Genomic DNA, 13477 nt, shown 5'->3' on the forward strand with positions numbered 1-13477 from the left:
CTTAACTTCCTATTAGGCTCAGCTTTGGCTTCTGCAGAATCTCTTATCTGAGGTTGTTGGTGCCATCTGGTGACCAATATGGAGATTTCAAACCATGTTGATCCTCCACAAAGCTCAGGTGAAGAGGAAACTTGGGGGTGGGGGGGTTGAATCAAAAGCTTGCATCATGTTTAGCAAGATTTAGTTCAAAAGTACAAAATCCTGTAATAAATTTAGAAATGGAGGAATGCCTCATCTTCATCTTCATCATGAGTCCAACAAGAATATGGCTGGGCACCTACATTTTGTAAAAAAACTCCTTTCATAACCTTCACACCATCAGTTTCATCCAAGTTAGTTGTAGCAGCCAATGCCAGAGTTCTGCCCACATCTTTTTCCTTCCTACTACCCCTTCTCTCCTACTGTAAACAGGAAACTAATGTTATCCAAAAGCAAGTGACGGGTTAAAAAAAATGAAGGAAAAAAGACAATGTCTATTAAAATGAATACTGCTATACTAGCAGGGAGAAGATCTCAGACCAAGCTGGTGAGATGCAGAAGAGAAGTCCTGCATCTTTTAGAGCTACAGAAGGAATTTCAGCCATTGCTGCTTGAGTGGTCTGTCTTTGCATCTGGTTCCTTGTCCTTGCAACCATTCCTAGAATTTGATGTTAAAAAGGGGGGAAATGTTGGCAGTTGACTGGGATAATCCATCCATACTTAAGACAAAATATGAAGCTTCATAAATATTGTTTTGAACATTCCACTATCTTTGGGGATTCCATCCTTAGAGTATCACAACTCTGTGAAACAGCCTTCATCAATCCTCAGATAGGTTCATTATGCTGGGAAGAGAACTCTGAGAGTTGTGGCTTCTCTCCAAACAAGACACCAAATTGAGGAAGGCTACTACTGATCAAACAAAAGCTAAAGACTCTTGCTTGACTCCTGGTGACTATGTGCGTGCATGTGTGCGTGTTATGGCAACTGTATGGAAGTGGCTTGTCATTTTCTGGAATATTTTCTGACCTCTCAGTCTAGATTCCATCCCGTATTACCCCAACAAAAGCAACATGACAACTATGAAAGCATCCCTAAGCTGTTTCTGAGGGGGAGAAAAGATTAATCTCCAGCAAGTGGTTTAAAGTCAGACTCCTCAAGGGAAAGGGAATGAATCAGAAGAAATTCCTCCTTTGATTTCTGATGAGCAGACCGGTGGTAGGAAGGTGATTTCTCTGTCTGGCTGAACACTTCAATTTGCCCACTCTAAACCACAATGGGATTTGCAGGATGACTGTCCCAGAGAAAGACTGAAGCCAAAGCCCGCTACCATATTGAAGCAGAGCATAGTTTTGGAAAGGTCCATTCTTAGTCTGAATCTGTCCACCCCACTTGGTTTGCTGAGATAGGTGCGTCTGCTGTTTAGCTGGGGGGGGGTTGGGTGCCTTCAAGTCAGTGTTGACTCATAGTGACTGCCTGGACAAGTCCCTGCTATCTTCTTCACAAGATTTCAGAAGTGGTTTGCCCTTGCCTGCCTCCTAGGGCTAAGAGAGAGAGACAGGCCCAAGGACACCCAACTGGCTTTGTGCCTAAGGCAGGACTAGAACTCATAGTCTCCCGGTTTCTAGCCTGGTACCTTAACCACTACTCCAGACTAGCTTTCCTGCTGTTCAGCTTACACATCACAAAACTGCTCATTCAAAATTTGCAATTCCCATGGCATAAAACCAGCCCCAAATTACTGTAAATAAGGAAGAAATCTTTAAAAGTCTGTTTTTAAAAATTTTATTTATAACAATATCTGTTTTTTATTTTTATTGTTTTGTTTTTAGTTGTAAAGTAATCTGGCAAAAATTATTAAAACGTTTGGGCCCCCTTCCGAGAAAAAAAAGGCTGAGGAGACCTCCTTCCCTCCCCCCCACATGCGTGTAATTTCTACTATAAAAGCTAGTTCATCTTATTTACTTCTGATCTGTTTTCATCTTTTTTAAAAAAAAACATGTTGGAGAGAAATTAAAGTTGAAGCAACGTTTGAACCTCTTGCCAGAAATAGGAATGATGGAAAGTGTGGTGATGGAGGGAGGGGAAGGGGGAAGGTCAGAAGAGGGGGCAGAACTGGGATATTTGTTGCAATTTACAACTTGTAAACTCTGCTTAGTCTTAGACACAGACACAAAAATAAAGTGAGATACAGTCAAAGTAATAATTCTCCAAAAAGAATACAATCGATTTCTGGAAATAAAATGCTTTCTGAAAAATTAGTGGAAAGGTGAAAAGATACAAGAAAACCAGTTTGGGTAGTGGCTGATGGGATAAGAATAGATTAAAATTATACTGGTAGGGAAAAAAGATGATTAAGGCGTTGTGAAGAGAAGATTAGACTGGTTGGGTGCTGTGAGAGAAAAGGCCATTGTTGGAAATACACAGGGAAAATTGTCGGAAGAAGTAAGTATGCACTTGATGGGAAATGGGCAGAACATTTACACCGGTAGTTCCTTAACTCAATCCTCAGATAGCCAAAGGGCCTTTTGTGGACTTTCAGGTGATCTGCAAGGTCCTGATGGAACACAGCAAGAAAATGCCAAAGGGTTGGTTTGGTTTTTTAATGACAAATGGTCAAATTAAGACTCAGCTCCTTCTGCTCACTGATCAAACAAGGGGAAGGAGAAGTAAGCAAGGGTAAGCTGTCACCATGTCTGCCTGCTACTGAGAAGTCTGCTCCTGAAGATGTCCTGACATAGGCTTCTTTGTTTTTAGAGGGGCCACAAAACTGAACCAGAATTTGAGGGTTCCTTAGGAAAAACACCTTAGTTTCACAAGTGATGAGTTCACATACATCCAAAAGTTATTACAGGATTTTCTCCAACCCAAGTTCAACTAGTCTACTTGTTTCATGGTGGATGTGTAGCTACTGCCCCACTCCCCATTTTCTTCCCCAAATGGATCAGGCTGTGGAGGAAGAAAAAATATTCAAGTTGCCTTGCCCATGAGGGCACTAATGGAAGAAAATATGGAGTCCCATCAAATGAGCAAACTAAAATCGTGGTCCCCAGGGCATCAGAATTTAAGGATCACTGGTGTATGTGTCACAAGTGCCTCTTGTCCAACAAACCTGCACTGAGATATTGTCAAGATTGGCATCATATTGTGATCAACATTCAGTGAGACCAACATTCAGTGTGTGCATGAGAAGGAAGATAGATGTTCCCCTTCCCTACCAAATCTAACATGCACTTTTCAATGTTGTTCATCTCCAACTCCTGGCAAGAGAAAGTCTTCCCCAAACATCTCCCTTGGTTCATCAATGGCATCCTGAGAAGGGTGGGAAACTATTGCAAACTTTAAAAGGCTGGCAACCTAAAGCTGCCTGAAGAAAAAGCAGAAGTGGGTTGATTTGTGTAGCAAGCAACAAGATCCAGCCCTTTAATCTAAAGTGGGGTCTTCTTACAATTCTCCCCCTATTCCCTACATTGCCTTAACTTCATTCACCCCCAAGTCCAATGACAGAGATTCAACGGCTGGTAGATGAAAGGGAATATACAGGTAATAATACTGCTCACATATAAAAGTAATAATCCTTCATTTGTACATTTATACAGTATCTCTTGCTCCCTCCCCATCTGGTCTCTTTCCATCTGGTCTCTGTCTTGGGCTGATGGCCCATTCCTCCATTCCTTATGCCAGGGGGTTGCCAAGGTCATCATCTGCACCTCTTGACAGCAGCTCCCGCTTTTCGTCTGTGCTGGCTAGTGAATTGCGGCTGTTGTGGGCACCCATGTAGAGTGTGGCGTACACTGGGTTTGTGAAGTTTGTGGGCTAGAGGAGAGAAAGGGGAAAAAAAGAGAATAAGGAGATGGTTGGGGAAAAGGACAAAGCCAGCTTCTCAGATCCTCCACATTCTTTTCAGCCCCAACGTCATCACTATCTCAAGAACTGTTGTTCCCTTCCTTCCTGCCACAGTGTGGCAACAGTTAGCATGGTTTGAAAAGGCTTGGAAGAGGTGCCAGTGCAGTACCTCTCTGCTATTCATGAAAGGAGCATGATTTTTTTCAGGATTCTGCATGGTACTGAAAAAAAAAAGCTTCTCCTCCTTCCTCCTCCTCCTTACATCAATGGCCCCTTTTTTTTCAAGAAGTCTGAAAAAAGTGAGGCTGCTCTCATGAATAGTGGAGAGGTGCTGTGCTTGTGAATATTCTGAAGCACTTATTCCAAATAATTTCCAAAGTCTGTGCATCCTTAACAGCTTAAAGGCAACAATGCCTGGAGAGATGGTGTGGATCATTTCTCTTCAGGTAAAATCCAGCTACTCACAATCCAAAACTCAGGCATTGATTACACTGGCCAAAGTTATGTTGTTCTACACCCCATCAGACTGCCTCCCTTCCCTGTTTTAATTTGGTTGTCCAGAATACTAATTGAAACATGCATTGTTCAAATTGTTGGGGTTTAGGCAACAACAAAGCATGTTGCTAGTTTTCTCTGTTGAATGTACTATAAAAGCACACCCAACCACTAAAACATATTGAAAGTGGGGGATAATGCCACTTAGTTTGTCCAACTCCCTGGCGCAAATACAACCACTGCTGGGTAGTTAAAGGCTATCATTTCTGCCCAAACTTCTGCCTTTGCTAACTGCTGACAGTCTAGTTAGTGATAGGTTATAGGCAGATGACATGTTAAGCCTTAAACCAGGAGCCAGCAGATGCCAAGGCTCCCACAATTTCCCCAGATATAGTCTACAGAAACCCCAAATAAACCCCCTTTTTAAAATAGCAAACTTAAAATTTAGCAAAGTGGGGGGAGATGGGGTGAAAGTATTGAAGACTTGCAAATTTATGGCCATTTGAAAATGGCTATTCATTTTCTAACATACACATCATTGTGCAAAAATCACACAACGATCTCTGTCCTCAAGAGAGGCTCTTTTAAATCCATGAAGATCTTGGGATAGGGGGACAACTGCAGTATTCATGGCACTAATTGTGCAGTTGCAGCTGTTCAGTCCAGTATTAACATCAGTTAAATTAGCATCAACACTTATAACTACAGATTGTGTAATCCAGCTTTTCCAGATGTAAGATTCTCATATAATAACAATGGTGTACAACATATATGCAATCTGGGGTCACTTTAATCATAACTCTGTACTCCCACTTCCTCTTCCAAACCTTATCGGGGTCAAGAGCGAAGTCGGCATCTAGCAGCTCCCCCACGTCATCTGCGTCGGGGTCCCCCTCATACATCTTGTAGGTGGGATTGCCGATCTCCACGTTCATGGCACCATTGGTCATGCGCTGATGCTGAAAACCTTTAGCCCTGGATGAGGGACACGACAGGAATGAGTGGGGGTCAACACCCATTGGTGGGCATTGGTGCGAGCAGACTGCAATGCAGTATTACTGAGTAGGACCTGAACTGCAAATACTACATATTCGGGGCAGAACTATACACTAACTCAGCAGTTGTGACTGCCAAGATTCGTGTTTGTTGAGAAACGTAATTTAAATGCCTTGAAGGCGCATGTGTAGAAGGACAGGGTCCTTAATCTCTTCTGCATCGATTGATTTTGCTCTGCAAATATCCTCTCCAGGAAAAAAAAATGTTTGTGTTTGCTGGAAATTACTGTGTGAAGAAAGGGAAACATCTCTACCCATCCAGTTTTATAAATACAGGAGACTGGAACCCTAGGTGTCATTTGCAACGTGTAGTTTGACTCTCAGCCTGAAGAATAACTTCTTATGTATATAATAGGGGATGAGAAGAATGTCAGTGCAGAAGAATTTCTATTACAGAGTGAACTCTCTTCAAGGAAGGCAGCTGGTTAAAAATGAAGAGCAACAGCTATTTGCTACTAAGCTAAAGATGGCTTGGGATGAAGGACAGAACAGTTTGCTTTGAATTTATCTATCCAGTTGCCCTTCCCCAATCTATGTGCAAACCAGAAGGCACATCCATATCTTCCCCGTTTTCCACAACTGTGTATTTCAATTTGCGGCTAAAAATGTTCACAATGGATGTAGCGGGAGAAAATACACAGAAAACTGCATATTGGTGATAAATTAGGAGACAAGTACACAGGAGTTAGTATATTTTCTTGTGCAGCACTTTTTTTGGGCGGGGAGGCTAATTTACAAACTGATTTAGAAATGGAGCAAATTAAGCTAGGACTGGCAATATTAGAAACTGAGTAACAGCAAAAAGGAGAGATTCCCAATCCCTCTAAATGGCAATCCCCACTTCTGATTGAGCTGACCCTGAATTTGATTTAGTTCTATGATGATACAAGAATAAAATAACTTTCTGTAGACTTGATTTGTACCTATGCCAGTTTCTGCCTACTGTATCTTTTATTTAAGCTGTGGTGGAGCATGGACTATCTGTATATTTCAGTGACATTTCCTCCCTTTGTAAGGCTTCCCAGTACTTTCTTGAAGCCAAAGGTTCATGCATTCTGGCAGAAGGTTTGGACCTGCATACTTAGCTCTGAAGCTTCTGCCAAAAGAGACACAATCTCCATCCATTTCCTCGCAAGACAACCCAGATACTATATTATGAGTCTACATATACCGCAATACAAGATACTTCAATCCAGTTTGGCACATGAAAGGAAATATTGACCCAAGGCAAAGGTGCAATGAGGGAGAACAGGACTGCAGCAGACTGACTTATAGACCCAGTCAAGGCTGAACCTTTGCTGGGAAGCCAAGGGAGTTTCGCATCTGTCTAAAAGCTGGCTTGTAGAAATACACAATCCTGTATCTAAGAACAGAAACCCAGCCTACGCTACAGTGGTTATATAGGGCTTCTTATGTCCCTTGCGTTCATTGTTTTGGAATGCCCGGCCTACCCTTTAATCCGTTTTTTGTACCAAATCACAGCACCAGCCACTAGCATCAGGAGCAGCAGCAGCAGAATTGGAATGACAATAGACACGGTTCCTAGAAAAAGAAGGGAGATGCTGGTCACTAGGAAACACCCCTCTTTCTGTGCCTTTAAAACCTAGAAAACATTCACCCCAACTCTCTCCTGCTCTAAACATGTGCACCATATATGTCTCTTGATATTTCTTCTTTGGTGCAGAAAGACCACAGGATCAGATAAGTATCTGAGAGAATATACTCTTCTCCATTTCCAAATGAGAGACAGTGCTGTGTAGTGGTCAGCACTGGGGAGACCCCCATTTTTCTCTCAGAAGCAAAGTGCCTTCTAAGCATGAACTTAGGCCAAGCACCTTCAATATAACTTACTCTGCAGTGTTATTGTGCAGATGCAATGGTTGGGGAAGGGGAGAATCATGTAAACCAACCAAACCCGACGGGAGGAGATGGGCGGGGACAAATTAGATAAACAAACAAACAAACAAACAAACAAACCATCTTGGGGCAAATAAATTGCCTAAGTACGGCAATTAAATTATTTAAATAAATAGAATGCCTTCACTTTTATAGCAAAGAGAAGGGGTTGCAATTTGGGGTGGCACTATTGCTTTCCCTGCCCACTACCCTCTTCGTTACAATAATGGTGTGGGGCATATACCTTTAATTTTCACACCCTTCCATGCTGAACTTTGTCTGTCCTCTACAGAATTCAAAGCAGCTCCAGAAAGAGAACGGTGAAAATATTCTCTGTTCTGCCTCGACAATGGCTGCGTATTAACATAAATGAACAAGAAAGCCAATCTTCCTATTCATTTCAATGGCAACTGTTGCAGGGGAACTGTTCTTTGTTAGTGCCTGCCCAGCTGGTTGACTACAGCCCCTATCATCTCAACCAGACCTGGAAAGATAATCTTAGTGGATCGTTCCACGTGTAAATATTGTGGGAGGCAGGCTCCCAGACGCTGAAATGCCATGGGTCACATTATCTGCTTGGTTTGGAACCTTGTCATCTTTCTATGAACAGATGACCCTTGACCTCCCAATACACCTTTCCAACACACACACAGACATACACCAGTCCCTACAACAGCCATTCTTGGTCTCTCCACTCTACTTACGGTTGCTTTGCTGCACACTGTTCACAGATTTCTCACAACGCTCCCCTGTCATTTCCATGATGCACCTGCAGAGTGAGAAGCAAAAAACTAAGTATGGTGGATCTGAGATAAACCCAATAGGACAGCTCCTCTGAGCAGGGAAGATGCTGGTAGGAGCTGTGGGCAACATTGGAGGGAAACTGACTGAGGGAATAATAAAACGGGCAGATTACGTGAGTTATGTAGCTCAACAATTACTGTATGTGATCTAAGGCAATGGGTTAGTTCTAAGAGTATCCTTAGAACAGAAGTAGATAAGAACTGGGGAGCAGGATGACATGGGAAATCAACTCCCATTATCATTCTGGAAAGTAGTGGGTATTCATCTCTTCTTTTATTCCAAGCAGATGGGCACATCCCTTCCTTCATATTCCAAGTTTCCTCCCAACTCACTGGCACTCTGGCATGGAAGTTTCAGCATTCATGGTGCATGTCCCCCCATTCATGCAGTAGTTGTTGCAAGTCAAACAGCTGGGGGCCATCTTGCCATCAGGGCAGCTGCAAAGGTCAAATAGAAGCATGGTCAGTGGAACCCAGACTTCTTACCCTGGTTCTCAATCTTTCAATACACATTTCACAAGCTGTCACCTACTGACAAACTTTTGCCTTGTTCCCACTGACCCAGCCTTCTCTCCTGTAGTGGATTTTTCCTTCCTTCCTTCTCATTTCCCTCCCTCCCTCCCTCCCTCCCTCCCTCCCTCCCTCCCTCTGCATTGAGCTGTTCCCTCTACAAGCGACTCACCCCAAACAACTTTGACTGTCCTTGTTCCACACCCATCAGCACTTCTCGCAACAAATCCTGGATACTTACATGCAGGTGACATTGCCGGTCTGCTTGTTGATGGAGCATTTGCCCTTGAGACAGCGGTCACACTTGTCATGCTGGCAGCGGTCACCGTAATAATTTGTTGTGCAGCGACACTGCTGAGTCCCAGAGGCTGTCAAATGGCACACGCCATTATTCTCACAGTAGTTCGAACAAAGGCCTGAAAGTGCAAGAGAGATGGTGGCATGAGAAGAAAGGATTCATTCCAGATTCATAGCAGAGATTCTGTCTTAGCCTGATATTCACAAACAATTCACTGCCAGCTCATTTGGAATTTTTCAATCTCCTATGTACCATTGCTTAGTTATTTATTAAATAATGATGTCATTTTAAAAACTGCTAGCACATTAGGGATGTGCACAGCAATTCACTGATTTGCAAACAGAATGCTCTAGACACTGCTTTGGAATGTTCCATTCCCCCACCCAACCCCAAGAACATGGTAAACCTCTTCCAGACCATGCCCTTCCACAGATGGTTCAATGGTTTCCAAAAGTAAGTCCTCTGAACTGGAAGCTGTTCCAGGTGGTAGTCCAATTCTGAAACAGGTCTGTCTCATCTAGAATGCCACTTGAGACACTTCCAGTTCAGAGGATTTACTTCCAGAAACCATGACATGGTCAAAAGAGGGAATGGAACATTCTAAAGTTCTCTGGCATGATCTGTTCCCACACCAGTGAGTTGTGCATATGTCTGTGGCGTACCCAAAGATTGTGAGCATACCCCAAAAGTGCAAGCACACTCCAAATGTGCTTATTTACACTAATGATAGGTTAAGCAAAGTGACTATATACTGGATGGAAAGATAACAGCAACTCGTGGAGAGAAATGTATATATTCTCCATCTGATTTCACCTTCAGTGTTGCTATTGGCCCCAAGAAAGATCCAAGGAGGCAAGGCAGAGATTTCAGCTCCACCTTCTAGGGGGCCAGGAAAAGTCCTGCTGTAGCCCAAAGACTGCCTGGCTGCACTAACTGATCTCTCTGTACTTCCTTCCTTTGGTTAGAATTTGGGGTATTCTTAGCAGTGACTGATGGGCAGATTGCACTGCAAAACCCTCAGGGCATCCCTTAGGACTTGCTTGGGAACAGAGAGACACTTACGAAACTGGCACTTGTCACCAATATAACTTTCTGGGCAGCGACAGTTCGGCTGGTTGCCCTGGTTGACTGTACAACTGCCATTATTAAGGCAGTAATCCATGCACACCGGCTTGTTGCACTGAGAACCAGTGAAGCCATTGGGGCAGCGGCAAGTTGGCATTCCTGGGTGGGTAGGAAGAAAGAGATTGTCAATTAAGCCTGGTTTTGATTTTGCAGAGAGCTTCCCAACCAATAAAAGCCTTGCAAGGCAATACCATGAACTCATGCAGGAAACCAAGCGTTTCGCTGAATGCCCACAATGGCTGTCAAATGTTTTCCATGGCTCAGTTTCCATGTATTTTAATTGAAAAAGTAGCAAATCAATGAAGATTTGACTCCACAATGAAGATTCACCAAAACTCCCACTGCAATTATTATTCTTATGATTGCGGCATAACAATAGTTGCGATGTTTTAAAGTCCATTTAAACAGCTGCAGCATGGCTTGGGAAAGGATGACAATCCCACCTCCCAGCTGATAACTCACTGCTCGATCTATAAACTCTATTTACAATATTCTGGCTATGACCAGCCATCCGGAGGACACAGGGGGTAATTCCTAGGGTTCTCCTTTATCCAGGGAACACTTGGAATCTGGGGAATCCTGCCTGGGCCCTAAAATGCCATGCTGCAAGGCCAATTTGCAAAGAGACACTGTTCAAAATGCCATTCCCACTGGAGACCACTGTTTCTCTTGGGTTTGATGGACCAACAGCTTTAGAAGCAACATGGAACTTTATATATATATATATGATAACAGCAGCAAGACTCTTATACATTCAAAGATGGAAAGATGCACAAATTCCCTCAGTGGAGGATTGGATGATTAAGTTAATGGAACTGGTGCAATGGCTAAACTGACGGCATTAATAAGAGAAAATACTGTAACTGGATTTGTTTCTATTTGGACTATTTGTAACAGAAAAAAATGAAGTTCTGATTTTGGGTTTTGATGATTAAATGGTTTGATTTTAGAGAAATGATGTTACTAAATGTTTAATTAATAGCAAGAGATTAACTTTTATGTGCTTTTATATCTGTGCTGGAGAAGGTTGGAAGTCACCTGTCTTTTATGTTTTTCTGTCTATTCTTGCACTGTTTTAGTTTCTTTTTTAAACATGTATTCTATCTGTTCTATTTTCTGTGTTTGGTGTTTTAATTATATTTTGAAAATTAATAAAGCTTTATAAAAAAAATAGTTACGATGTACAGCATACAAAGTGTACATCGTCCTTACAAAGAACTGATGTAACTATAAGGCCTTTGGGATAAAAACCAGTTTAAAATATAAGGAAACAATAGCAGAAAAAAAGGATCAGCAGAGTGAGGGATATGTTGGCATCCAATCGCATTGGTACCCAACAGAGCAGTACTGTAATTTTTTTTTGAGTTTTGTAAGCCAGGGCTCTCCCCTCCTCTCCCCCCTGCATGGCAACCCTTGGACAACCCCGGACATCCAACTCTTCCTGTGAACTTTTACGACAACTCACCAGATAAAGAAGCAGCACAAGTGCCTCCATTCTGGCAATAGCCAGAGCACTGGTCGTGCTGGCACTTCTCCCCAATGTAACGTGGCTGGCACCGGCACTTGGGCTGCTTGCGCGCGTTGAGGAAGCAGCTGCCACCGTTGAGGCAAACGAGGTCACAGGTGTCAGTGGCTGGAACTGAAGAATAAAGCATTTAAAGGCACGAGAAGCGAGTTCCCCTCACTTATTTTAGCAGCATCACGGTGCTAAAATTCTTGCAAGCAAAGAATTTCCTTCTCTGAAGAGCTTATGATCCAAAATTTGACTTGTGGAAAGGTAACAGAGGAAGAGGAAGGAAGTGGCAGAAGGGAACTAATGTTTCCACTGCATGTGTTTAGGCTGAGGTACAAGGTATCATGGAGCAGAGAATTGCCTAGGGCATCACAGGAAAAGGTGGATTTAGAATCCATGTAACAGGAGGATTATTTCCCAGAGTTCTGTACATGCACAAGGTATGCATGATTAAGCAACACAGGTTCTGGGATCAAGATCTGAAGAAGTTTCTCCTCATCCATATCAAAGAAGACCCAAGATTTGGGTAGAGATTACAGTTGGTAACTTCACTGGAAGCAAATAAAATATAAGGATGCCTCTGTGCCAGGAGAGGGCTTCCACTTCAAAATGTATAACCCCAGCCCACATGTGAATTTTACACTGCATGGATCCTCAGTAGAAATTACTACTTTCAGTTTTAATGACATAATTAATCTGTGGCTAGCTGCAGATCAACAGGCGTCTGCAAAAGTCTGCGAGGAATTCCCAGCAGCATCCGCTACAGACTACAGGGTAAATGGCCAATGGTTCAGGATAGGATCCACAGGTCAGCGGTAGAATGGAAAGTCCCATGTTCAATGCCTGGGATATATTAGGAAGCAGGAGATACGAAAGACCCTTATCTGCTTGAAGCCTTGGAAAACTGGACAGAAGACTGAAGGTTGGTATAAGGCACTTCACTATGTTTGCATGCTCAGTCTTGAAATAGGTAGCTCTGCATATTCTCCTCGATTTATGGATTCTTTAAAGCACAGGAAACTTCTCAGTAACAGTCCCTATTCCACGGGACGCATGGCATAGGCAGAACTTCCTTAATTTGCATCTCCTTGCTCTCAGGTAGAAGCACAAAGGTATTACTTCTTCTACCAAGTGACTGGCAACTGATAATTTCGTTGTAAGCCTGTGAAGTATAATCTAAACAGTTTCTCTAGCTTATGTACGAGAATGTTGTACTGCTATTCCTGATCAGACTAGCAACATAACATTACTTGCTCCACAAAGAGATCAGAGAATGCAAGGGCAAGTCAGAAACAGAGCAGGAAAGAGCTCTCCTGGGAACTGAAACAGCTCTCTATATGCTTGTGGCACATGGATTTGCTTTGATGCTTATTCTTCCTAAGAAGCATCAGCCTACCAGGCAAGAAAAACATTGGGCCGTCTAGTTCCCAGTGTTATATTGCTATTAACTTCAGAGGCCGCACAAAGAACATTAAGGCAGGAGGATGTAAGCTACCTGTAACCCTCAATGGCAGTTTTGTGGTCCTTTTAACCAAGTCACTGAAATTTGTTGATTTCCTGCCAAAAGCCACTTGTGCAGCACTCTGCTGCGTTTATGTAAAAAGGCAGAACAAAATTGCTGTTAAGCATTAAACAGGCTTAAAATATTTTGTTCCCTCTCCCCCCCCACCCCCACTCCAACTCTTCCCACTTGTGTGGTGCATCCTGTCCTCTTTTCATCATGAAACGGTGCTCTCCTTTGCAAAAGAAGAAAAAGCATGTCCTGATCTGCCTGTCTTGGGTTAGGTCAAGCACAACATTTTCTTATTATCTTTCTGAACACTTCACTGGAAAAAGCCACTGACTGAGTCTGGATCTTCTGCATACGAAGCATGAGCTTATGACTACGATGCAAACTCAGGGCATTTCCATAGTGCCACTATTTTCACTCCCTCAACCCCGTGAAACAGTTCAAAAC

The 13477-nt window shown here is 42.9% G+C and overlaps 1 protein-coding gene across 2 annotated transcripts in view; it reads right to left on the reverse strand.

Moving 5' to 3' along the window:
• Nucleotides 1–1750: 1750 nt before the first annotated feature.
• The window catches only part of LRP1 (LDL receptor related protein 1), a 320650-nt gene continuing 308923 nt past the window's right edge, over nucleotides 1751–13477 (reverse strand). For both annotated transcript variants that reach the window (XM_063293930.1, XM_063293929.1), the window contains exons 83-90: nucleotides 11473–11646; nucleotides 9945–10106; nucleotides 8826–9000; nucleotides 8408–8512; nucleotides 7976–8040; nucleotides 6827–6917; nucleotides 5148–5295; nucleotides 1751–3795 (exon numbers count right to left, since the gene is read on the reverse strand). In XM_063293930.1, the coding sequence (XP_063150000.1) occupies nucleotides 3655–3795; nucleotides 5148–5295; nucleotides 6827–6917; nucleotides 7976–8040; nucleotides 8408–8512; nucleotides 8826–9000; nucleotides 9945–10106; nucleotides 11473–11646 (1061 nt within the window). In that variant the 3' untranslated portion in view covers nucleotides 1751–3654. The remainder of the gene's footprint in view (nucleotides 3796–5147; nucleotides 5296–6826; nucleotides 6918–7975; nucleotides 8041–8407; nucleotides 8513–8825; nucleotides 9001–9944; nucleotides 10107–11472; nucleotides 11647–13477) is intronic.

Source organism: Candoia aspera, chromosome 2, assembly GCF_035149785.1.
Source record: "Candoia aspera isolate rCanAsp1 chromosome 2, rCanAsp1.hap2, whole genome shotgun sequence".
NCBI lineage: Eukaryota > Metazoa > Chordata > Lepidosauria > Squamata > Boidae > Candoia > Candoia aspera.